The sequence below is a fragment of the Symphalangus syndactylus genome, chromosome 20 (assembly GCF_028878055.3).
Source record: "Symphalangus syndactylus isolate Jambi chromosome 20, NHGRI_mSymSyn1-v2.1_pri, whole genome shotgun sequence".
Classification (NCBI taxonomy): domain Eukaryota; kingdom Metazoa; phylum Chordata; class Mammalia; order Primates; family Hylobatidae; genus Symphalangus; species Symphalangus syndactylus.
The window spans coordinates 63,887,453-63,911,855 of record NC_072442.2 but is presented as its reverse complement, the minus strand read 5'-3'; the positions used below and the strand labels follow the sequence as shown (position 1 = coordinate 63,911,855).

The window sequence follows — 24,403 nt, the reverse complement described above, 5'->3', positions numbered from 1 at the left end:
ACAGTCCTGTATGGGGGCAACTAGACTATCTCACAGCAAGCAGCACTCTGGGAGTCTTGTCTCATTTCCTGCCCTGGAAGCTTCCCTTCCTCACTGCAGCCACTGCAGCTGCAGGCTGGATCAAGGGGACCACAGAGTTGTCCAGTCCCCCAGGGTGGGGGTGCCAGGAGCCCTTCTCCTCCGTAGCAGGTCTCAGAGGCTGACAATGGGGAAATCGCACTGGTCAGCCTGCCGTGGGCTCAGGAGGAACCTGCGATAAGATGCCCAACAGTTAGGGCAGCTGCTTTGAGGTTTGGAGCCTGGGAGCCCACAGGAAGTGACTTGGTGCTGAGCTGATGTTGCTTCGTCCCGGCGCCGGTCTCAGGCGAGGAGCTGCAGATTGGCGTGGCTGGGGGGATGTCAGCGGAGTGCCCTGAGCCTGGGCCAGGAGGGCTGCAGGGCCAGTCCCCAGGGCCAGGCAGGCAGTGTCCCCCTCCCATCACGCCCGCCCCCTGGAGCCTGCCCCGTTGGAGGGCCTATGTGGCTGCCGCCGTGCTCTGCTACATCAATCTCCTGAACTACATGAACTGGTTCATCATCGCAGGTGAGGAGGGGACGGCCACCCTGGGCAGTACCTGCTGCTTTGCCCGCCAGCCAGGGGCTGCAGATCCGCGGTGGCCTTCCAGCCATCGCCCATCTTTCTGCTCCTGGGCCCGCCTCTGGTGTTCTCACCTCTGGAGGTGGTTTTCAGCTGTGCCCGAATCGGGGAGGACCAACTGATGTTCCCAATCCAGCCTCAACTAAGAAGGGACACAGGCTGGGCGTGGTGGCTCCCGCTTGTAATTCCAGCACTTTGGGAGGCTGAGGCAGGAAGATTGCTTGAGCCCAGGAGTTTGAGACCAACCTGGACAACATAGTGAGACTCTGTCTCTATTTATTTATTTTTTTGAGACAGAGTCTCGCTCTGTTGCCGAGGCTGGAGTGTAGTTGCACAATCTCAGCTCACTGCAACCTCCGTCTCCCGGGTTCAAGTGATTCTCCTGCCTCGGCCTCCCGAGTAGCTGGGATTACAGGCATGCACCACCACGTCCGGCTAATTTTTGTATTTTGAGTAGAGGAGTAGGGACGGGGTTTTACCATGTTAGTCAGGCTGGTCTCGAACTCCTGACCTCAGGTGAGCTGCCCGCCTTGGCCTCCCAAAGTGCTGGGATTACAGGTGTGAGCCACCGCGCCCGGCCTTTTTTTTTTTCTTGAGATGGAGTCTCACTCTGTTGCCCAGGCTGGAATGCAGTGGCATGATCTCGGCTCACTGCAACTTCTGCCTCCTGGGTTCAAGCGATTCCTATCTCAGCCTCCCGAGTAGCTGGGACTACAGGCGCACACCACCATGCCAGGCTAGTTTTTGTATTTTTAGTAGAGACGGGGTTTTGCCATGTATGCCAGGCTGTCTCAAACTCCAGACCTCAGGTGATCCGCCTGCCTCGGCCTCCCAAAGTGTTGGGATTATAGGCATGAGCCACTGCGCCCAGCCGAGACTCTGTCTCTTTAAAAAATTAAAAATATTTTAGGGCCGGGTGCGGTGGCTCAGGCCTATAATCCCAGCACTGTGGGAGGCCAAGCTGGGCGGATCATTTGAAGTGAGGAGTTTGTGACCAGCCTGGGCAATATGGTGAAACCCTGTCTCTGCTAAAATTACAAAAATTAGCCGAGCATGGTAGCGGGCACCTGTAATCTCAGCTACTGCGGAGGCTGCAGATAATTGCTTGAACTTGGGAGGTGGATGTTGCAGTGAGCCGAGATCCCACCATTGTACTCCAGTCTGAACGACAGAGCAAGGCTCTGTCTCAAAAAAAAAGAATAAATAAAAAATATTTTTAAAAATTAAGAGAGGGTACAGTGGGGGTGGGGCCAGAGACATAATGAGGGGTGGGTGGGTGAGGACAGCAGGGAGGACTTCCAGGCAGAGGCCCCGAGGTTCTGGGTGGAGGACAGGGGAGCCTGGGCCCGGCAAGAATAGCTCCTGCTGGCTGTGTTTCTGGGACGACAGGCTGCTCACAAACCACGCACATCCTGCCTTCCTTCTTGCAGGCCTCAGGGCTCAACCTGCTTCGGTCTTCTGTCACTCATTCACTCACTCACTCACTCATTCATTCATTCAAGACTGATCGGGGGCCAGGCACGGTGGCTCACGCCTGTAATCCCAGCACTTTGGGAGGCTGAGGTGGGTGGATCACCTGAGGTTAGGAATTTGAGACCAGCCTGGCCAACGTGGTGAAACCCCGTCTCTACTAAAAACACAAAAATTAGCCGGGCGTGGTGGCGGGCGCCTGTAATCCCAGCTACTCGGGAGGCTGAGGCAGGAGAATTGCTTGAACCTGGGAGGCAGAGGTTGCAGTGAGCTGAGATCGCATCACTGCACTTCAGCCTGGATGAAAGAGTGAGATTCAGTCTCATAAAAATAAATAAATAAAATAAAAAAACAAATAAAATATTAAAAGGGGGAAAAGACATACCAGTTTGTATGCCAGGTTGTGGTGGCAAGTGGGGACAAATTAAATGTCTAAACAAAGATTTCTTTTTTTTTTTTCTTTTTTGGAGATGGAGTCTCGTTCTGTCGCCCAGGGCTGGAGTGCAATGGCACGATCTCAGCTCACTGCAACCTCCACCTCCCAGGTTCAAGCGATTCTCCTGCCTCAGCCTCCTAAGTAGCTGGGGGTTTCTTGGTGTGGGTGTTTCTGCGGGGACCCACTTGGGGGCTTCTGCTCCCCTTCTGTGGTTCTGGGTGTATGGACAGGCTGCCTCTGGCTGAGATTTGAGCCCCAGCTCCCCCAGCTTCAGACGGGCAACCTGGGGCCGCTAGAGCCTCTGTTTCCTCATCTGTAGAATGGGGGCAATGAGAGTCCCCCCCTTTTAGGATGACAACTGCGAGTGTATAGCTCAGGGCCTGGCTGTCAGTCACCTCCTGACTCATGAAAGTGATGATTGGTCTTCTTCATAATAATGACAAGGGCCAGAGCCGCATGGCTCACGTGAGCAGGTGCTGCAGACCCAGACCCTTTCTGAGACACCAAGAGGCTACCAGGAAACAGGCCCTGGTGTCTGGGAGACCCACTTTCTCTCTCTACATTAGGCTGGGTGCCAACTGCTGTGCCTCTGGAAGAACAGGCTTGTGCGCATGTGTGCAAGCCAGGACACGTTCGTCTTTGTATGTACATGTTCATCTATGCACGTCCAGTGTCTGTGCATGAGTGAGGCCGCTGTGCTGCACAGCCCCAGGGACTTGTGTTTACACAGCAGCCTAAGTAAAGGGCTGTGCACTGCGCAGCGACAGGAGGCTGCCGCCCCTCTGACTGCAGTGTGGATGGCAGCCCTGAGACTGTGCATACACGGGCAGGCCTCTCGGTGTGTCTTTATGGGTACATCTCACTGCATATGTGTCTGTGTGCCTGGGTGTATGAGTCTGGGTGTACATGTCTGTGAGTGTGAGTTCCTGTGTGTGTGTGTGTGTGTGTGTATTTGTGCCTCTGCAGGTGTGTTTCTCTGGGAATGCCTGTTGGTATCTATTTATATCTGTGTTCCCATATGAACAGGAGGGAAGGAGCCGTGTGGCTGCGTGCTTGTGTGTTGGTGTGTGTGTGTGAATGTCTGTGCCTTTGGGATGCTTGTTTCTTTCTTTTTCTTTCTTTTTTTTTTGAGACGGAGCTTGGCTCTTGTTGCCCAGGCTGGAGTGCAATGGCGCGATTTTGGCTCACTGCAACCTCCACCTCCCAGGCTCAAGCAATTCTCCTGCCTCAGCCTCCCGAGTAGCTGGGATTACAGGCGCCCGTCACCACGTCCGGCTAATTTTTTGTATTTTTAGTAGAGACAGGGTTTCACCACGTTGACCATGGCTGGTCTCGAACTCCTGACCTCAGGTGATCCGCCCGTCTTGGCCTCCCAAAGTGCTGAGATTACAGGTGTGAGCCACTGCGCCCGGCCAAGGGATGCTTGTTTCTTTGAGTGTCTGAAATGCACACGTTTGTCTGTGTGCCTGTTCTTGTGTGTGTGGTTGTACACGTGTGGGAGAGAGGGGGAGAGAACAGTGGGCTTGGGTGCCATGCCCTGTGCTGTGCTGGTCAGCTGTGGCCCTGTGCCAAAACTGGAGCAGCTGCCTTTCGAGGCCAGGAGGGCTACTTCCTGCTTCCTGAGCACTGTCCCTCTGTTTGCAGGAGTGCTACTGGATATACAGGAGGTTTTCCAGATCAGTGACAACCATGCGGGTTTGCTTCAGACTGGTAAGGAGGAGCCCTGGCTCTGCAGCCGGGGCCCTGGGTTCATGCTGGGGTGGGCTCTTTCTGTGGGTCATGTTCTGTGCCCAGATCCAGCCCCACTGGGTCCCCTGGCACAGAGGGTGGGTGGGGTGTGGGTCTGAGGGACAGTCTCGGCTGGAACAGCCACGGTAGTTTGAGTGCAGGGTGCCGCAGGAGAGCAGGGGGAGGTGGGGCTGGGAGAGGTCCCTGAGCCTCAGGTCCTGGCTGTAGAGCTGGTCATTCCTTCCTTTCGTGTGGGTGAGGCTCAGCTGTGCACCAGAGGCTTGCTGGGGTTTGAGAAATCCTGATGTGTGCTTTCCTCTCACAGACCTGAAAAATCTGACTACTGGGACACACAAAGTCCAACAGACAGACACAGACACAGACTCATCCCCCCGCATGGGCTCAGATGGACTCTGGGCCCACACAGAGCCTGACATCCAGCAGCAGGGAGCAGCCACACGTTCCATCACAACATCAGAGCGGTTGGGGTCGTGAGGCATTAGCTTTTCCCTTGTGGATGCCTGGATGGTGACACACACCCACAGTGTGCATATCCACACACCCACATGTGCACACACATGGTCACAACACACGATACGCCTGTGCACACACCCAGGCTGTAACCAGCAGGCACTGAGGGTCCTCATAGTCCATCATCTCAGGGCTTTGGAACATGGCTCTCAAACTGGGGTACAGGGGTCCCTGGGGATACACAGTCACTTTCCAGGGGCTACATGAACACAGAGAGTTTTGAGAGACTGATTTATTTCTAGATCCTCAAGCCTGTATTTTTTTTCCTAAAATGACCTGCCTGAGGGGAAGCCTGTGGTCGGCCTGTGGTTCGCCTGTGGTTCTCCTTCCTCTCCTTCTGTTGTACAATTCCCTATCTACCATGGTAAGCAGAAAGGGACTCCTCTCTGCATCCTGGATGTGCTGCTCCTGGGTGTAAAAACCTCCGGGGTATCAAACAGAGGCCCCCGTGTGGGTGCTCGGCTTCTCCCGGAGGGACCTTGGGAGCAAAGCAGAGAGCATCAAGAGAAACGTGCTGGGGAGATTTGCCCCAGGCCACAAGCGCAGGCAAGGAGCCAAGCCTTATCTAGCTGCTCCTGTGTGCAGTGTCTACTATTTATCTACGAGTTAGAATTCAAAGTGAGATAGCAGTCTCAGGGATGCATGTCAACACATTTGTTTCAATGAAGGAAAATGAAGCCAACATTTTTCTCATAATCAGTTTGACTGTCTAATTGCTTTGGCAAAAGACGACAGGCATTATTACTTAGATTCTACTGTACACATTTCCCATAAACTGAATAAACTCGACCCTGTAGCTCCAAGAGTTTGGATGAAAATACAGATAAAAAAAATACGCAACAACGCTGGAAATCCCATCCTTGGCAACGATTCAAACTTGGGATAAGAACGTTAGCTGAAAATGTGTGGAGGAGTACATAGTTCTAGAAACTTCTTTAAGAGTGAGATGAGAGCTGGGTGCAGTGGCTCACGCCTGTAATCCCAGCTCTTAGGGAGGCAGAGGCGGGAGAATAGCTTGAGCCCAGGAGTTCGAGACCTGCTTGTGCAATATAGTGAGACCCCATTCTCCACAGAAAGGAAAAAAAAAAGACAAAAGAGTTACATGAGCAAGAGTTAGAAGGTCATGGCTTTAGAACATGCATCAATCTTGTGGCCAAGAGGCAGCAGCTGATGCTGATCTTCCAGCCATATCTGTAGCCAAAGTGAGACCATCTTGGTTCAACACCCACAACCTTCTCGATTGAATAGATAATGGTGGTTTAGTCAACATTTCCCTTCACTGGTTCTTTTTTTTTCCTTTTTTTCTTGAGATGGAGTTTCACTCTTATTGCCCAGGCTGGAGTGCAATGGCATGATCTCGGCTCACCGCAACCTCTGCCTCCTGGGTTCAAGTGATTCTCCTGCCTCAGCCTCCCAAGTAGCTGGGATTACAGGCACCTGCCATCACGCCAGGCTGATTTTTGTATTTTTAGTAGAGATGGTGGGAGGGGGTTCTCACCATGTTGGCCAGGCTGGTCTCGAACTCCTGACCTCAGGTGGTCCACCAGCCTTGACCTCCCAAAGTGTTGAGATTACAGGCGTGAGCCACCACACTGATCCTTACCATAATATGGTTCTTACCATAGTGGTCAAGATTATTACTACAAGTCCTGGGCCACAGAGGGAGAAGAGTGTGTGCGTGCGTGTGTGTGTGTGTGTGTGTGTGTTTGGGAGTAGGTGAAGAGAAGGGTCATCTTTGCAGAAGCAGCTCAAAAATTTCATGAAAGGACAGTGGGCTTGGAGGCCTGATGACCAGGCTGGTCTCTGGTGGCCTCAGATGAGTCTCTTTACCTTTTCCGGTTGCCATGCTATGGCCCTAGACCCAGCCTGTTGTCTGTCCACAGGGCTGCTAAGAAGAGGAAACTGATGACTGAGGGAGAGGGTGGTGAAGAGATAGAGGGGTTGGGCTGGGCACAGTGGCTCACGCCTGTAATCCCAGCACTTTGGGAGGCTGGGTGGATCACCTGAGGTCGGGAGTTTGAGACCAGCCTGGCCAACATGGTGAAACCTCGTCTCTACTAAAAATACAAAAATTAGCCAGGTGTGGTGGCAGGTGCCTGTAATCCCAGATACTTGGGAGGCTGAGGCGGGAGGATCACTTGAACCCAGAAGGCAGAGGTTGCAGTGAGCTGAGATCATGCCACCGCACTCCAGACTGGGCCACAGAGTGAGACTGTCTCAAAAAAAAAAACAAAAAAAGAGAGAGGGGTGGAAGGTGAGAAGAGGCAGTGGTCAGGCTCCCTCTACCCACCCATGGGACAGAGAGGCTGCTGGAGTGAGTTCATTAATTAATAATATTTAAAACTAACACTGACTTGGCCCTTACCACATGTCAGGCACGATTCTAAGTGCTTTAAATATCAACTTATTTAATCTTCACGACAATCCCACCAGGCAGGTTTTACTATTATGTCCATTTTACAGATGATGAAACTGAGGCTCAGAGAAGTTATGAGACTTGCTGAAGCTGGGATTTGAATCCAGGAAGTGTGCCTCCAGAGTCTGTCTTTTAACTCTGGGAGCATTCATTTCACCCACTATGTCACAGAAATGATTTGAATTAGGAGATGCTGGGAATGAAGAGTGTCTGTTTTCCCCTTGGGAAGGGCATCTGCAGATTCACAGAGCATCTGCAGGTTTAAGGCACTTAAAACAGCCTGCAAGTGATCCCTGCATGTGAGGAATATGGGGATATATATATTTGTTGTTGTTTGTTTGCTTTTTGTTTTTTTTGAGAGAGACTCTCACTCTGTCACACAGGCTAGAGTGCAGTGGTGCGATCTCAGCTCACTGCCACCTCCACCTCCCAGGTTCAAGCAGTTCTCCCTCAGCCTCCCCAGTAGCTGGGATTACAGGCACCTGCCACCATGCTCAGCTAATTTCTGTATTTTTAGTAGAGATGGGATTTTACCATGCTGGCCCGGCTGGTCTCGAACTCCTGACCTCGGGTGATCCACCCGCCTTGGCCTCCCAAAGTGCTGGGATTACAGGCGTGAGCCACCGCGCCTGGCTGGGAAATAGTTTTATAACTTTTGGATAAAGAAGATATGCATAAACAAGATATGAAACAACTCTTGCCCCTCTGAAAGGTTAATAAATTTGACTACATCAAAGCTAAACACTTCTGTATGATGGTGATTGAAATTATGCAATCAGTAATAATAATAGATAACATTTATTGGACATTTACATGAAGTTATGCAGATAACTTTTATGTGCTTTATTTTACTTAATCCTCTCAGTAACCAAACGAGGGAATAGCACTACTGATGAAAGGGGAATATGAAGAGTTAAGGAATCTGCCTAAGGTCACATAGCTAGAAAGTGGCGAGCCAGGATTTAAACTCAGCCAACTTAGTCCCAGAAGTTGCGTTTTTAATTCTTAAAACAAATATAAAAGACTATGGGAACTTATTTCCCAAACATATTAACAAACAACAGCCCAATAGAAAAATGGACAGTGGGCCAGGCGTGGTGGCCCACGCCTGTAACCCCAGCACTTTAGGAGGCCGAGGTGGGTGGATCCCTTGAGCCCAGGAGTTTGAGACCAGCCTGGGCAAGATGCTGAAACCCTGTCTCTACAAAAACTATAAAAATTAGCCAGGTGTGGTGGTATGTGCCTGTAGTCTCAACTACTCTGGAGGCTGAGGTGGGAGGATGGCTTGAGGCCGGGAGGCAGAGGCTACAGAGAGCTGAGATTGAACCACTGCACTCCAGCCTGGGTGACAGAGTGAGACTTTGTCTCAAAAAATAAAATAAAAGTATAAATGCAGCTGTGTCCAGGGAACATTTTACCTATGTAGGAAAATCAACTCTTTCTTGGCTTCCTGGAATCATCACTAGTTCACAGTCAATGTGCTTATTCTTTTTTGTTTTTTCTTCCTTTTTTTTGAGACTAAGTCTTGCTCTGTCACCCAGGCTGGAGTGCAGTGGCGTGATGTGGGCTCACTGCAACCTCCGCCTCCCGGGTTCAAGTGATTCTCGTGCCTCAGCCTCTCGAGTAGCTGGGATTACAGGCGCCCACCATCACGCCTGGCTAATTTTTTTTTTTTTTTTTAGTAGAGACGGGGTTTCACCATGTTGCCCAGGCTGTTCTTGAATTCCTGAGCTCAGGCAATCTGCCCACCTCAGCCTCCCAAAGTGCTGGGATTACAGGTGTGAGCCACCGCGCCCGGCCCAATGTGCTCATTCTAAAGTGTCCTCATCGGCTGCTCAGAGTAGGCCCAGGCTGACTTCCCTCTTTCCCGGCTCCCCGTTGCACCAGTAGATGCATGAACGAAAAATCAGACTTGTCCCCATATCCAGGCTCACAGGGGCCATGTGTGTTTGTAAAGCCAGGAAACTGGCATCTGCTCCATGCCTGACCCTCCACATTCACTTCCCATCTCACCTTCACCATCCTGGGAGAGGATGGTGACCTCTCCAGTATTGGGGTGACACTCAGAGCAAGCAGCAGAGCTGGGCTTTGGGTTTGGGGCCAGATTTAGGCCTCCACACTCTGGGCTGGGGCTGCATGTTGGCCACGCACCGTGAAGTTCACCTTATCTTTTCTTCCTCATACCCTGGGCCCGCTGCCAAGATGCCAGCTTGTGGCAACTGAGTCAGGCTCCTTCCCCAGGCCTGCTGGGCCGTCTGCCCTGCCACGGTCATGGGGGGATCCAGGCTGCCCCTGTTTGTCTCCTCCAGTCTTCATCAGCTGCCTGCTGCTGTCTGCACCCGTGTTTGGCTACCTGGGCGACCGACATAGCCGCAAGGCCACCATGAGCTTCGGGATCTTGCTGTGGTCAGGAGCTGGCCTCTCTAGCTCCTTCATCTCCCCCCGGGTAGGTGTCCATACCCCTGCCCAGGCCCCTGAGGCCCCTACCCCACCTGCTTCCTCCCTGATCCAGCCCCGTTAGAGCTGCGTGGGGACAATTCTGCTCCATTCCTGGCTGTGACTGGATCAGGGATTGCACTGAGGGCTGGGAGAGGAGGTGAGGGCACAGTCTCCAGTCTCCAGCCTGAGTCTGCATAGGGCAGAGCTGGTGGACTTTTTCTGTTTTTCGAGACAGAATTTCGCTCTTGTTACCCAGGCTGGAGTGCAATGGTGCGATCTCGACTCACTGCAAACTCTGCCTCCCGAGTTCAAGCGATTCTTCTGTCTCAGCCTCCAGAGTAGCTGGGATACCAGGTGTGTGCCACCATGCCCAGCTAATTTTTGTATTTTTTAGTAGAGACAGCGTTTCACCATGTTGGCCAGGCTGGTCTCGAACTCCCGACCTCAGGTGATCCACCCACCTCGGCCTCCCAAAGTGTTGGGATTACCGGAGTGAGCCACCGTGCCCGGCCAAGCCGGTGGACTTTCTTAACGGTGGACTTTCTTAACAGGAGGCCTCCTCTCTCCTACCTCTCACTGCCGCACCAGCTTCATTTCTGCCCGACTCTGCTGGGGGTGGGGCTGGGGGTAACAGCTGCTGTCTTGGGGAAGTGGCCTGGTTAGCAATGGTGGGACCCAGGAAAAGGGGTCCCCTGGGCAGGGGTGCAGGTGGTGGCTGCAGGGGACACATGTGTGACTGTGGGAACCTGGAGTGGAGAGGTGTCTGTAGCCCCGATCCCCTCTCCCTCCTCTGGGGTGCTGTGTCATGAGGTCCCCTTGGCTCCTCTGACAAACCCTCGGGTCCCTAGCCCTGTGGGTGATTTCTGGAACTCACGTGGTCTTGTGCCTGCTCGCCCAGTATTCTTGGCTCTTCTTCCTGTCCCGGGGCGTCATGGGCACTGGCTCGGCCAGCTATTCCACCATCGCGCCCACCGTCCTGGGCGACCTCTTCGTGAGGGACCAGCGCACCCGCGTGCTTGCCGTCTTCTACATCTTTATCCCCGTTGGAAGGTTGGTATCACCCATGGGTCTACTTCCCCAGGTGGTAAACTGAGGCCCAAAGGAGTCAGAACAGGGGCTGGACGTGGGTAGCAGAGGTCAAACCAGGAGGGCTGGGATTTGAGTCCCAATGCTACCCCTTCCTCACCACGTGAGTCTACCTCTCCCAGCCTCAGTTTCCTCATCTGTAAACGGGGGCAGTGACACCAGCTGATGGGCTGGGGGAGGAGTAGAGGTGATGAGGATGTGCCCTACAGATTCATACACTCGGCAGTGTGGCCCGCCCAGGGAGGGGCCGGCCCTGGGAGGTAAGGTGAGGAAGCGTGTTAGGGCCAGGCCCTGCACCCCACAACAGGCTAGGCTGGAGCAGGATTTGCAGTCAGGACCCTGGCCTCTGACCCAGGTTTCCTGAACTTGCCTGACTCAAGCAGGGCCCAGCCTTGGGCAGGAGGGTGGAGGGTATGTGTTTCCATAGGTGGAGAGAGTGGTGCTGGGGGTGGGCCAGGAGCCAGAGGTCATTGGTGACTTGACCAAGGGCAGCGGACATCTGGGCCTCACGTGGCTTACTTTCCTCAGTGAAACAGCTCTGAGTCTGCAGAGAGCCAGCTCCCTGGGGCATGGGGGGAACCCTGGGTCAGGCTGGCGGTGGGGTCAGCCTTCTGCCTCCCTCCCCTCACAGCCCATCGCCCTTGCCCCTCTGTTGCAGTGGTCTGGGCTACGTGCTGGGGTCGGCTGTGACGATGCTGACTGGGAACTGGCGCTGGGCCCTCCGAGTGAGTCCAGCTTCCTTTTCTTCCCTCTGCTTTCCCTCTGGACCGGCAGGGACTTTCCAGCCTTGGGTGACCTTAGCCACTTGGCGTAGCACCCGGCGCCATTGTGGGGGCAGGGTGGTGGTCAGGCATTGGCAGCTTTGGACATCTGGGGCCTCACAGGGAGCATGGGTTGTGGAAGTGGTGGTCCTGGGCTCAAAAGCTGGCTGCTTAGTTTACCAGCTGCGTGATCTCAAGCAGGTCACCTTCTTCTTCAGAGCCTCGGTTTGCCTGTCAGTAAAGCGGGGGTAGTAAAGGCTACCTAAGGCATCTCGAGGATCAGTGAGATGAGAGATGGAAGTTGCAAGCCGCAGGGTCAGGGTGTAGAGTAGGCCCTTGAGGACTGGCGGCCAGGCTCGCTCAGCAGTTGAGCAGGATGCTGAGGAAGATGCCGGGCAGGCCCCGCTGGGGCTGCAGCCCTTGTGTTTCCAACATGGGCACGGAGAGGGACCATTCTGAAGAGGAAGGAACTCCATAGTGGAGGGTGCTGAGCTCAGCTCTAGGAGTGCAGCTTGGTGGGAATGCAGGCTGCACTCAGACCTCTGTGGAGCCAGCCCAGTGCCGGGGAGCTGGGGAGCTGGCGTGTGAAGTGCTGAAGCCAGATTTGGAATCTTGGGGGTGGGGTGGGCTTCAGGGAGGCAGGTCTGACCTGGCTTGAATCAACTTTCTCATGGTCTGAGCTGTTTGAAAGCTGCCCCAAGGTGGGTAGTGAGATCCCCATCTTTGGGGTTTGAGCAGAGGGGCCGCTAGGAGAGGATGCCAGGGCAGGACTGTGTGGCAGATGGAGGCCTGGGCCAGGGAAAGGTCAGCTCTAGGGGCAGCAAGTACTCAGGAGGCAGGGCCAGTGTAGCGAGGGTCCCTGTTCTCAACCATCTCAGGCCCACTAACCTCAAAAGAGTGGTGTCTGTACTGGAAAGATGGGAGTTACATGAAGTCCCAAAGAGACTCCACTCCCCGGGAAGGCTGCAGTGGTGAGGGTTGAGAAACAGTGGTACGTCCTGCTCTGTGGATACCAGCATCCAGGAATCAGGTCACCCCCATTACCCCCAGGGCTTGGACCCCAGAGGTCAGCCACTGGCTGATACTGTGGCCAGGTGCCCCCGGGGGTCTCTTGGGCTGTGATAATATGCGGCCCTGAGCTTCCTGGGCCCTCCTGTCCCCAGGTCATGCCCTGCCTGGAGGCTGTGGCCTTGATCCTGCTTATCCTGCTGGTTCCAGACCCACCCCGGGGAGCTGCCGAGACGCAGGGGGAGGGGGTCGCGGGAGCCTCCAGGAGCAGCTGGTGTGAGGACGTCAGATACCTGGGGAAAAAGTGAGTGTCCCTGCTACCCCCTGCAAGGCACGGAAAAACCCCTTTGTCTGCCCCAGCATCACTGACCCCCTCTCTCCACCTCCAGGGAGCCCTTCCTGGTTGTCCCAGTGTTCACAGCACTCCTCTTCCTCTGAGATCGCACTTACCAACTGAAGTGCCCCTCTTTCCCTTAGGGCTCAGCCTCCATCACCTTGCCATGTGGCAGAAATATGGACAGGGAGGGAGGGAGATGGCGTGAGCCCCAGCCTTTCCTCTGCTGCTGCCCTGCCCAAAACCTGGCCCCGGCACTCAGAGCCTCACTGTCCTTTGTATTCAATGGATGGAATTCTCCAGCCTTGCCCCCTTCTCCGAGTTGCTGGGAGGATGCTGGGAATTCATCACTCACCTCTCCAAGCCTCATGGCATGTGTGATCCTCTGTGCCAGCCATGCTGGGGGAGGCAGGCAGGAGTCAACTGCTGGTTCCAGGCCTCATGATTTACTGCAAGGCAGGGCATGGACAGGACTCGGTTCTGTTACTGAGCTGTGAAACTGGTCGGGAGGACTCAGAGGAAGATGGGGCAGGCAGGGACAGCTTCCTGGAGAATGTGATGCTGGATGGGGGCCTCTCAGGATGGGGAGATTTGGTCCTGCAGAGAGGAGGGAGGGAGGAGAGCCAAGGTGTGTGGGTGGGGGGTCTCAGAAATGTTGGGGAGACTGGAGCTCAGGGTGCTGCCAGGAAGGATCTGGAGGCTGGAGCTTGGGGTAACCTGAGTGTCTTCGTCTTCGGAGCCTCAGTTTGCCTATCTGTAAAGAGGGGGTAGCAAATGCTACCTATGGAATCTTGAAGGTAATGAGACAAGATGGGAAAGTTTCTAGACTGCCCAGGAGTGGGGAGGAGTGGACAGGCCCCTTCAGCCCCAGCCCTCTCCCGACTGCAGCTGGGGCACCTCGTCTTGCAGCTGGAGTTTCATGTGGTCGACCCTCGGAGTGACTGCCATGGCCTTTGTGACTGGAGCCCTGGGGTTCTGGGCCCCCAAGTTTCTGCTCGAGGCGCGCATGGTTCACGGGCTGCAGCCTCCCTGCTTCCAGGAGCCGTGCAGCAACCCCGACAGGTGAGGGCGTCCGGGGGCCCTGGGGCACCTGGCCTGGCTCGGGGGCTCTTGCTGAGGACATTCTGAGGTTCTGAGCTCCAAAATTCAGTTTCTTGGGGTGGGGCACGTGGTGCTGTGTGAAGACAGTGAAGCTCAGAACCCAGATGGCAGCAGGAGGCCTGGCTCTGGCCCTGGCTGAGCCTCTGCCACTCTGGGTGCCCATGGCCAGCTCTCTTGTCCTCTCTGGGCTGAATTCCCCATCTCCCCACTCTTGGGGCTGCTGTGGGCTCCAGAAGGCACTGGCGGGAAACGGGGGTGAAGCTTGTGTGGGGCTGTGGGATGAGAGGAACTTTAGGCAGCCACCCTTCAGAGGGGCCCGTAGCATCTTCTGTGAGGGCATCCCATTTTACAGATGGCAAACTGGGGCCTGGGAGGCCTCGTCACTTAGTGGTTTTGGGATTTTATGTGTGTGAAAAGGCTGCTGGGAGGGGAGGCGCGGGCACTCTGCCCTCAGGGCACACCATCTCCCGCTTCCTGCCTGGCTGTCTGCTGCCCTGCTGGGCTCCGCTTCTGTTCCTGTCACCTTTGACCCTGTTCTCCAAGAGCTCCAGTGACCACTTGATGCTGAGTCAAGGACATCCTTCAATCCTCCCTTCCTTCTCTCCTCCTCCTCCCGGAACCCTTCACCCCGGCCACCTCCCTGCTTCCAGGGCTGCTCTTCAGCCTCCTTGCGGTCCCCTCCTCCTCTCTGACCCTGTCCTGGTGGGTCCTGGGGGCTCCTGGGGATGGTGCCTTCTTCCCTGGAGCCCCATCTTCCCCCAGGGTTTTGGCGACACTCATCCTCTGCTGACTGCACCTATGCCTGCCTTCTCCTTCCCTCCTCCTCCTCCTCCTTCCTCCTCTTTTCTCTCTTCTCTCCTCTCTTCTCCTCTTCTCTCCTTCCCTTTCTTTCTTTCTCTCTCCCTCCCTCCCCCTCTCCCCTCCTTCCTCTCTCTCTCCTTCCCTCTCTTTTCTTTTCTTTTCTTTCTTTTTTGAGTCAAGGTCTCATTCTGTCACCAGGCTGGAGTGCAGTGGTACAAACACAGTTCGCTGCAGCCTCGACCTCCCAAGCTTAAGCAACCCTCCCACCTCAACCTCCCAGGTAGCTGGGACCACAGGCACACGCCACCATGCCTGGCTATTTTTATTTTATTTTATTTATTTATTTTTTTTGAGACAGAGTTTCACTCTTGTTGCCCAGGCTGGAGTGCAATGGCACAATCTTGGCTGACTGCAATCTCCACCTCTCGGGTTCAAGTGATTCTCCTACCTCAGCCTCCCGAGTAGCTAAGATTACAGGCATGTGCCACCACACCTGGCTAATTTTTTTTTTCGTATTTTTAGTACAGATGGGGTTTCATCATGTTGGGCAGGCTGGTCTCAAACTCCTGACCTCAAATGATTGGCCCACCTCAGCTTCCCAAAGTGCTGGAATTACAGGCGTGAGCCACCGCGCCCGGCTGAACTTACAGATAATTAAGGGCTTTCTTGGCTGTGAGTCTGTGATGCTGGGAAGGCCCTGTGTGGATAGAGGGAACATGAATGAAGGGCTGGGTAGCTGGGGCGTGTCCTCTGGCTGCACCTCCCACTCGGGGGCTGGCGGGGGTGCCTTTTCAGGCAGCCTGTCTAAATAATCCATCCTAAGTCTCACGAATAACTCAAGAACCTGCCACGGTCAGCTCGGACCAGGACTCAGAGGCAGCCAGCATACACCCGGGATTTGGGTCATTTGACTGGGCTGAGCCAGACCTCGCCCAGCGTGGAAGGTGGGAAGGTTTGGAAAGCACTTCTTCTTCTTTTTTTAAATTTGAGACAGAGTCTTGCTGTGTTGCCAGGCTGGAGTGCAGTGGCACAATCTCGGCTCACTGCAACCTCCGCCTCCCGGGTTCAAGCGATTCTCCTGCCTCAGCCTCCCGAGTAGCTGGGACTACAGGTGCGCACCACCACGCCCAGCTAATTTTTGTACTTTTAGTAGAGATTTAGAGAATTCTCCGTCATTTGTGCAAAGCGAGGGTGGGAGAAGAGAGGGCAAGCTACGTCGGTCAGCATGGACCAGTCCCACAGAGCCATCAGCACTGGTCAGGAGCTTGCTCCGAGGACAACAGGGAGCTGCTGAGGGGCTGGAGAGACCCTAGTTAGACTGGTGTTTTCAAGAGTTCATGCTGGGCACAGTCTCAGCATTCCCTTTGAGCTCCTTTATTTGTTTGGTTTGGTTTGGTTTTTGAGATGGAGTCTCGCTCTCTTGCCCAGGCTGGAGTGCAGTGGTGCGATCTCAGCTCACTGCAACCTCCACCTCCCGGATTCAAGTGATTCTCCTGCCTCAACCTCCTGAGTAGGCTGGGATTACAGGTGCCCACCACCATTCCCAGCTAATTTTTGTATTTTTTTTTTTTTTTTTAGTAGAGATGGGGTTTTGCTGGGTTGGCCAGGCTGGTCTTGAATTCCTGACCTCAAGTGATCCACCCACCTCGGCCTCCCAAAGTCCTGGGATTATAACCGTAAGCCACCTCGCCTGGCCCCTTTGATCTCCTTTAAAAAGGGGCTGGAGGTTGCAGAATGGACCAGGAGGGTGAAGATGTGTATTCAAATCCTGGTCTGTGATTTACCAGCTGGGTAATCTTGGCCTTGACCTTTCTCAGCCTCACCTTGCTCACCTACCCATCTGCGAATTGTAGGAGGAATCAGTGAGTTCACTTTCTCAACACACATCTCTCATGTGCCCGGCTCTATGCGTCCAGCAGACAGTCAAGAGAGGAAACCAAACCTGTTACTGTTCTCTAGGGATTCCCAGGCCAGTGAATGAATCTGATGACAGACGCAGAATGTGCTGTGGGAACTGATGGGAGTGAAGGGATCAGCAAGGGAACAAAGGAAGGGCATCCCCAAGTAGGCTGTGCTAGGTCTTGAAGGATGAGTAGGAGTTTGATAGGTCAAAAACTAGTGAAGGGTGTTCTAGGCAGAGGAATGAAAGTATGTGGAGGGCAGTCGGGAGGGGAGAGCAACTAGTTTGGGGGAAGAAAATAGAGCTGGGACCTGGGGTTGATGTGAGCCAGAGTCATATCACGAAGAACAATGTACACCATATGGAACTGTGGACAAATCTAGTGGGTGTCTGAAAGCTGGTGGAGAATTTTAGGCAGGAGGTGGGCGGGGACATGGTCAGGTCTGTGTTTTTGATTTTGTTTTTAGAGACAGGTTCTTGCTCTGTTGCCCAGGCTGGAGTGCAGTGGTATGATCATAGCTCACTGTGGCCTCGAACTTCTGAGCTCAAGTGATCCTCCCGCCTCAGCCTCCTGAGTAGCTGGGACTACAGGTGCATGCCACCAAGGCTGGATAATTTAAAAATTTTTTGTAGAGACGAGATCTTTCTGATCTTAAACTCCTCCCACCACAGATCTCCTGCCACTATAGAATGCACTTTTGGGGAGCCTGTGTGGAGGTTATTTTGGAGGGACAGGTCTCCACAGGAAGGATGTACAAGGGGAAGCCAAACAGAGTAGAAGTGGGTCTAAAAGTGGGTGGGAAAGGGACGGAAGTCAGGTAGGGGCTGCCTGAGAGGGGTTCAAAGACAAGGAGTGGAAGGATGGGATTCCAGGAGGGAGGGCTTGTGGAGGGCCCAGAGAAGGGCCGGGTGTATCACAGGGGCTCAGTAAATACGTGTTCGCTTCCCTCCATTCCTCTTAGTACTGGGAGCTGGAAAGAGAGAAAGTTGGGGCCAGGGTGGGACCCTGGAATTCAGATTTTGAGTGGGGCAGTTTTGGGGGGTGAAAGGGTAAGGGTCAATGAAGATGAGGCAGGCTGGGACCTGGGGTGCAGGGTGATCACCCACATGGCCAGTGGGATCCCCAGGATGAGACAGGGGATGAGGCAGGAAAGGGAGTGGGGGAGGGCAGTGGGACATTGGTCCCTAGTCAGGGTCCCCAGGCCCTGGGAGCATCAGTGAGGAGGGTGAGTAAGGTCTCGGTCAGGTCAGGGGCCCACAGCCATATTCCCTGTAGACACCAGATCATGCACTTGAGCCGAGTGGCTAGACCTGGGGCTGGGAGCAGGGTGAAGGGTCCCTATGCTGAGCTCACCCAGCTGACCAACCCCTCTGTGCTGTTCCCCATCAGCCTGATTTTTGGGTCACTGACCATCATGACCGGCGTCATTGGGGTCATCTTGGGGGCAGAAGCTGCGAGGAGGTACAAGAAAGTCATTCCAAGAGCTGAGCCCCTCATCTGCGCCTCCAGCCTGCTTGCCACAGCCCCCTGCCTCTACCTGGCTCTCGTCCTGGCCCCAACCACCCTGCTGGCCTCCTATGTAAGTGAGAGCCTCTTTGGAGGTGGGGACAGGGTCAGGGGGGCGAGGAACTCCTGTTTCCACAGGCTCACGCTGTGCCTGGCCTTTATGTACATTCTGTTGATCACTCCTTCTGGGTAGAGCTTGTTATCCCCATTTTAGAGATCAGGAAAGAGAAGCTTGGCTGGACGCGGTGGCTCACGTCTGTAATCCTAGCACTTTGGGAGGTCAAGGCCAGCCTGGCCAATATGGCGAAACCCCATCTCTACTAAAAATACAAAAAATTAGCTGGGCATGGTGGCGGGCACCTGTAATCTCAGCTGCTTGGGAGGCTGAGGCAGGAGAATCGCTTGAACCCAGGAGGCAGAGGTTGCGGTGAGCTGAGATTGCGCCACTACACTCCAGCCTGGGCGACAGAGCAAGACTCCATCTTGGGGGAGAAAAAGAGAGAGAAGCTTACCAGGAGTTCCACGGTGAGGAAGGGGCAGAACTGGGATTTGAGCCTGAGCTTTTCTGACTGTAAAAGGTGTCCTCTGAGCATTGGGTTAATGTGTTAGTTTGAGAAAATAGGACTCATTTGTTGCCAGGGTATATTGTGGGCCCAAGAAAAAGTAGAGCAGTTCTCTCCAGGTTACAGAGGAGGGAAGCAAGGCCCAGATTGCTTATAGCCAATATGGATGCTACTTTAAGGGCGATAATCATGGTAATATCAAGTGTTCCAAATCCACATCCCATCACACCCCTTCATGGGCCTCACACTCTGGCTATGCCAGCTGCGTGGGCACACACACTTCCCAGACTTTGCACGTGTCCATTTCTTCCACCAAGAGCACCAGTTCCTCTTTTGTGCATCCTGAAATCCTCCTTCTGCAAGACTCAACTCAAAGTCCACTTCCTCCAAAAGCCTTCCCCTACCACTCTATCCTCACACCAGAATTCATGTTCCCACTTGGGCTCAGCACCTGTTTGGGTCCCATGAGGCACCGAGGTTTATGGGGCCTGTCCACAGACAGGGAGCCCAAAGGGTGGGACCAGAGCCAGAGGGTCCCTGTGTGCAGCCGTGTCCCTGGCTCCCCAGAGCCCCAGCCCTGCCTGTCCCCCAACATGGGAAAGGGCCACTGATTCTGGGAAGATGATGCCAGCCCAGCCACAAGCAGAGGGGCTAGACCTCTCCTCCTTTCCCAGCTCCGTGGCCCTGGGCCCTGTGGCTGCAGACACAGATGCGCTTGCACGTGTTAACCAGGTTGGACTTTGGAAAAGTAAACCAGCCACAACTTTATTGTCCTCACACTAGTTTGGCTGCATCTCCCACCCATGGCCAGAGCCCATCGCTTCTTCAGTCACACACATGAACTAAACAGTCTGGTCCCATTGAAATCAAAACAACTTTAGCCCTGCTTCCAAATAAAGCTTTTTTTTTTTTTTTTTTTTCTGAGACATAGTCTTGCTCTGTTGCCCAGGCTGTAGTGCAGTGGCACGATCTCGGCTCACTGCAACCTCCACTTCCTGGGTTCAAGTGATTCTCCTGACTCAGCCTCCCAAGTAGCTGGGATTACAGGCCCCCACCACCAAGCCCGGCTAATTTTTTTGTGTATTTTTAGTAGAGACGGGGTTTCACTATGTTGGCCAGGCTGGTCTTGAACTCCTGACCTCGTGATCCACCCACCTCAGCCTCCCAAAGTGCTGGGATTACAGTCGTGAGCCACTGCACCCTGCCTTTTTTTTTTTTTTGAGACTGAGTCTCACCCTGTTGCCCAGGCTGGAGTGCAGTGGCACGATCTCAGCTCACGGTAACCTCCGCCTCCTGGGTTCAAGTGATTCCCCTGCCTTAGCCTCCCAAGTAGCTGGGATTACATGTGCAAGCCACCACGCCCAGCTAATTTTTGTAATTTTAATAGAGATGGGGTTTCACCGCGTTGGCCGGGCTGGTCTCAAACTCCTGACCTCAGGCGATTCGCCTGTCTCGGCCTCCCAAAGTGCTGGGATTACAGGTGTGAGCCACCACACCCAGCCCCAAACAAAGCTTCTATCAGGACCAGAAAACTGCCTTGGGAAGAGGCGGGGCTGTAGTCCGGTTTTGTTCTCCTTGTTCCATCTTCCACCCCACACCCCCGACATCTCCCCTCCCCTTGCGATTCTGTCCTCTCCAGAGAAAAGCAGGCAAGGAAGGATGACTGAGAACTGGCCAAGTATTGCCTGTGTCCAGAGTGTTTCTGCTGACTGTCAATGCCCCCCATGTGGCAGATGCCCAGAGGCAGGGTATGGGGGTTGCACTTTGTGGGCATTTTGGGGTCTCTGGCCCTGGTTTTTGCTTTGCCCAATTCCTTGATGCAAGGGTTGCCTTTCCAGCCAGGCCGTCTTGCCCGGGTAGGCAATCCTGCAGGGGGCCCCCTCTCATGAGCACCTTGTCTCCCTCCGCGGTGTCCATCTGAGCCCTGTAGGAGGTCAGGAAGGGAGGCCTCCCCCACTGCCGCCCTCTCCCCTCCCACAACACTGCAGACTACTCCATCTGGCATCCCCACCCGCAGACTTCCCTGGGAGGAGTCAGGCCCCAGGGTCCGTTCTCCCCGAATGCCAGATGACATGCGTCTGAGTGTCCTGAAGACATCTTCTGTGCACGCCCCTCAGGCTGTCCTGGTATAGGAGGCTCAGCATTTAACCGGCGTCCAGCCTGGGAGAAAAGGCCAGCTTCCTTTCTGGCAAGCACTGCCCCCTGTGGGGGGTGAGTGTCACCTGAAGCCCCTCACTCAGCTTAAGAGTAGAACTCTTTATTCTTTATCTATTAACTTTTTTAGAGGTGGGGGCTCTCACTATGTTACTCAGACTGGTCTTGAACTCCTGGGCTCCAGGAATCCTCTTGCCTCAGCCTCCTGAACAGCTGGGACTACAGGCGTGCACCACCACACCTGGCTAATTTTTGTATTTATAGTAGAGATGGGGTTTCACCATGTTGCCCAGTCTGGTCTCGAACTCCTGTCCTCAAGTGATCTGCCCATCTCAGCCTCCCAAAGTGCTGGGATTACAGGCACGAGCCACCGCACCTGGTCAAGAGCAGAACTCTTTCAATAAATCCTCCCCTGGGCATGACTTCTATGCAAGCGGCGGGGGGCCAAATGGGATAACTGTTGTCTCACCGAGTCCTGAAGGTGTGCTGGCACCTCTCTTGAGGTGTAGGAGCTGCTCATCCCTTGTTCTCAGCCTTGGGTCTCTGTGGAAATTCCTGAAGACTAGAAAGTCTTGTCATTCTCTTCTGCACGTGCTCTTATTTAGTCCTCACGACTGACACTTTTGTGGGGAAGGTTTTTTCTTTTCATATTTTATTATTTTATTTTTTGAGACAGAGTCTCTCTCTGTTGCCCAGGCTGGAGTACAGTGGCATGATCTAGACTCATTGCAACCTCTACCTCTCAGGTTCAAGCGATTCTCCTGCCTCAGCCTCCCCAGCAGCTGGGATTATAGGTGCATGCCACTAATTGTTGTGTTTTTATGTTTTTGTTTTTGTGTTTTTTTTTTTTTTTTTTTTTGAGACAGAGTCTCACTCTGTTGCCCAGGCTGGAGTGCAGTGGAGCGATCTCAGCTCACTGCAACCTCTGCCTCCCAGGTTCAAGTGATTCTCCTATCTCAGCCTCCTGAGTAGCTGGGATTCCAGGCCCATGCCACCACACCCGGCTACTTTTTGTATTTTTAGTAGAGATGGTGTTTCACCATTTTGACCAGGCTGGTCTGGAACTCCTGACCTCAAGTGATCTGCCTACCTCGGCCTCCCAAGGTGCTGGGATTACAGGCATGAGCCACCACGCCCGGCCTGGAAGGTTTTTTCTTGTGCCATTTGACAGGTTGGAAAACTGAAGCCCGCAGATAGAATAAGGTAAATAGTGGGACAGACAAAACTCCAACACCTGGCTGGGTGCAGTGGCTGACGTCTGGAATTCCAGTATTTTGGGAGGCCAAAGTGAGAGGATCACTTGAGCTCAGGAGTTAGAGACCAGCCTAGACAATGTAGCAAGACCCTGTCTCTACAGAAAATTAAAAAATTAGTTGGGCATGGCGGCACATGCCTGTAGTCCCAGCTACTGGGGAGGCTGAGGCTGGAGGATTGTTTGAGCCCGAGTGATAGAGGCTGCAGTGAGCTCTGATCATGCCACTGCACTCCAGCCTGGGTGACAGAGTAGGACCCTGTCTCAAAACAAACAAACAATCAATCAAACAACCTCCAACTTGGCTGTGACACCTCCAAAGTCTGTGTCCTTCATAGTGCACTGACCCAGAAACAGACCTGCGCACACCGCAGGCACTAGTAAATCCCTTAATGCTTATTGACCGAGGGAGGGGACCATCACTTCTAGCTGGTGGGAGCTGATGGGGGCTGGTGGGGCCTGACCTCGCAGGGAGGCTGAGGCCCAGGCAGATGGAGGCCCCATCAAAGCTGTCCCTGTACCAGCCAGCTGGGGCTGGGGGCCCCCTGCCAGCCCTGCTTCTGCCACTGTCTTGGTTGGTTCTGGGAGGTGCTCCTTGCCTGTGTTTTGGGGACACAGCTGCCCCCCCACCCCACCCCCTGCACCCTGCAGCCTGGCGCATCTCCAGAGCTGGTTGGCTCATCTAGAAATGACATTGCATCTTGGCCACCAAAGCCAGCTGGAGAAACTCTTCTTTAGGCCTGCCCTGGGGGTTGGGGCTGAGGGGTAGAAAGGCAGGCAGGGCCAGAGTGCATCCATCCTCTGGCGCTGGGAAGCTGCTGGGTCTGGCATGGTACCCACCCGACGCTGAGCCTCTGCGGCCAGAACTCTAACCCTCCAGAGGTGCTGCCATCCCGCCCCCACCCCATGGCTCTGTCTGTGCCTCCGTAGAATGCTCGGATGTTCTGACCTGAGAGTCAGGCTTCAGTCCTTCCTCCCCAACAACTGTCAGTCACAAAGCCCTTGACCTCTCCCAGGCCTACCCTTTCCTCTCCATCCTCTCTGCCCTTCCCTGGCTCATGCCTTGCTGTCTTTCTCCAGAACTGTTCTAGAAGCCACCTTCCTGGTCTCCTTGTCTTCCTGCTCACCCACTGCAATCTGTTCTTCTGTTCTTCACACACTGCCAGAGTGAGCTAGCTAGATTGCTTGCTTTTTCTCTCTTTCTTTTCTTTTCTTTCCCTCCCTCCCTTCCTTCCTCTCCCTCTCTCTCTCCCTCCCTCCCTCCCTCCCTTTCTTTCTTTCTTTCTTTCTTTCTTTCTTTCTTTCTTTCTTTCTTTCTTTCTTTCTTTCTTTCTTTTCTTCCTTTCTTTCTTTTCCTTCCCTTCCTTCCTTCTTTTCCTTCCTTCCTTCCCTCCTTCCTTCCTTCCCTCCTTCCTTCCTTCCCTCCTTCCTTCCTTCCCTCCTTCCTTCCTTCCCTCCTTCCCTCCTTCCTTCTTCCCTCCTTCCTTCCTTCTTTCTCTCCTTCCTTCCTTCCTCCTTCCTTCCTTCCTTCCTTCCTTCCTTCCTTCCTCCCTTCCTCCCTTCCTCCCTTCCTTCTTTCCTTCCTTCCTTCCTTCCTTCCTTCCTTCCCTCCTTCCTTCCTTCCCTCCTTCCTTCCTTCCTTCCTTCCTTCCCTCCTTCCTTCCTTCTTCCCTCCCTCCCTCCCTCCTTCCTTCCTTCCCTCCCTCCTTCCTTCCTTCCCTCCCTCCCTCCCTCCCTCTCTCCCCCCTTCCCTCCCTCTCTCCCTCCTTCCCTCCCTCCCTCCTTCCTTCCTCTTCCCTTCCTTCCTTCCTTCTTTCCTTCCTTCCTTCCTTCCCTCCTTCCTTCCTTCCTTCCCTCCTTCCTTCCTCCTTCCCTCCTTCCTTCCTTCCTCCTTCCCTCCTTCCTTCCTTCCTTCCCTCCTTCCTTCCTTCCTTCCCTCCCTCCCTCCCTCCTTCCTTCCTTCCCTCCCTCCCTCCCTCCCTTTCTCCCTCCTTCCCTCCCTCCTTCCTTCCTTCCTTCCTTCCTTCCTTCCCTCCTTCCCTCCTTCCTTCTCTCCTTCCTTCCTTCCTTCCTTCCTTCCCTCCCTCCAGACAGGGTCTCCCTGTGTTGCCCAGGCTGGTCTTGAACTCTTGGCTTCAAGTGACCCTGCCCACACTGCCTCCCGAGTAGCTGGAATTACAGGCATGTGTCACTGTGCCTGGCTTACAGAGTGAGCTTTCTGACACCACCACCCTTTCCTGCTCAAAAGCCTTGCATGGCTCCCTGGTGCCTCTGGAACT

General features: G+C 54.2%; 1 protein-coding gene across 2 annotated transcripts in view; it reads left to right on the top strand.

The window, feature by feature from the left end:
* Nucleotides 1-137: 137 nt before the first annotated feature.
* The window catches only part of SPNS3 (SPNS lysolipid transporter 3, sphingosine-1-phosphate (putative)), a 52,947-nt gene continuing 28,681 nt past the window's right edge, over nucleotides 138-24,403 (top strand). For both annotated transcript variants that reach the window (XM_055257911.2, XM_055257912.2), the window contains exons 1-8: nucleotides 138-583; nucleotides 4,188-4,253; nucleotides 9,528-9,664; nucleotides 10,556-10,707; nucleotides 11,402-11,468; nucleotides 12,668-12,816; nucleotides 13,756-13,908; nucleotides 18,039-18,228. In XM_055257911.2, coding sequence (XP_055113886.2) covers nucleotides 397-583; nucleotides 4,188-4,253; nucleotides 9,528-9,664; nucleotides 10,556-10,707; nucleotides 11,402-11,468; nucleotides 12,668-12,816; nucleotides 13,756-13,908; nucleotides 18,039-18,228 — 1,101 coding nt within the window. In that variant the 5' untranslated portion in view covers nucleotides 138-396. The remainder of the gene's footprint in view (nucleotides 584-4,187; nucleotides 4,254-9,527; nucleotides 9,665-10,555; nucleotides 10,708-11,401; nucleotides 11,469-12,667; nucleotides 12,817-13,755; nucleotides 13,909-18,038; nucleotides 18,229-24,403) is intronic.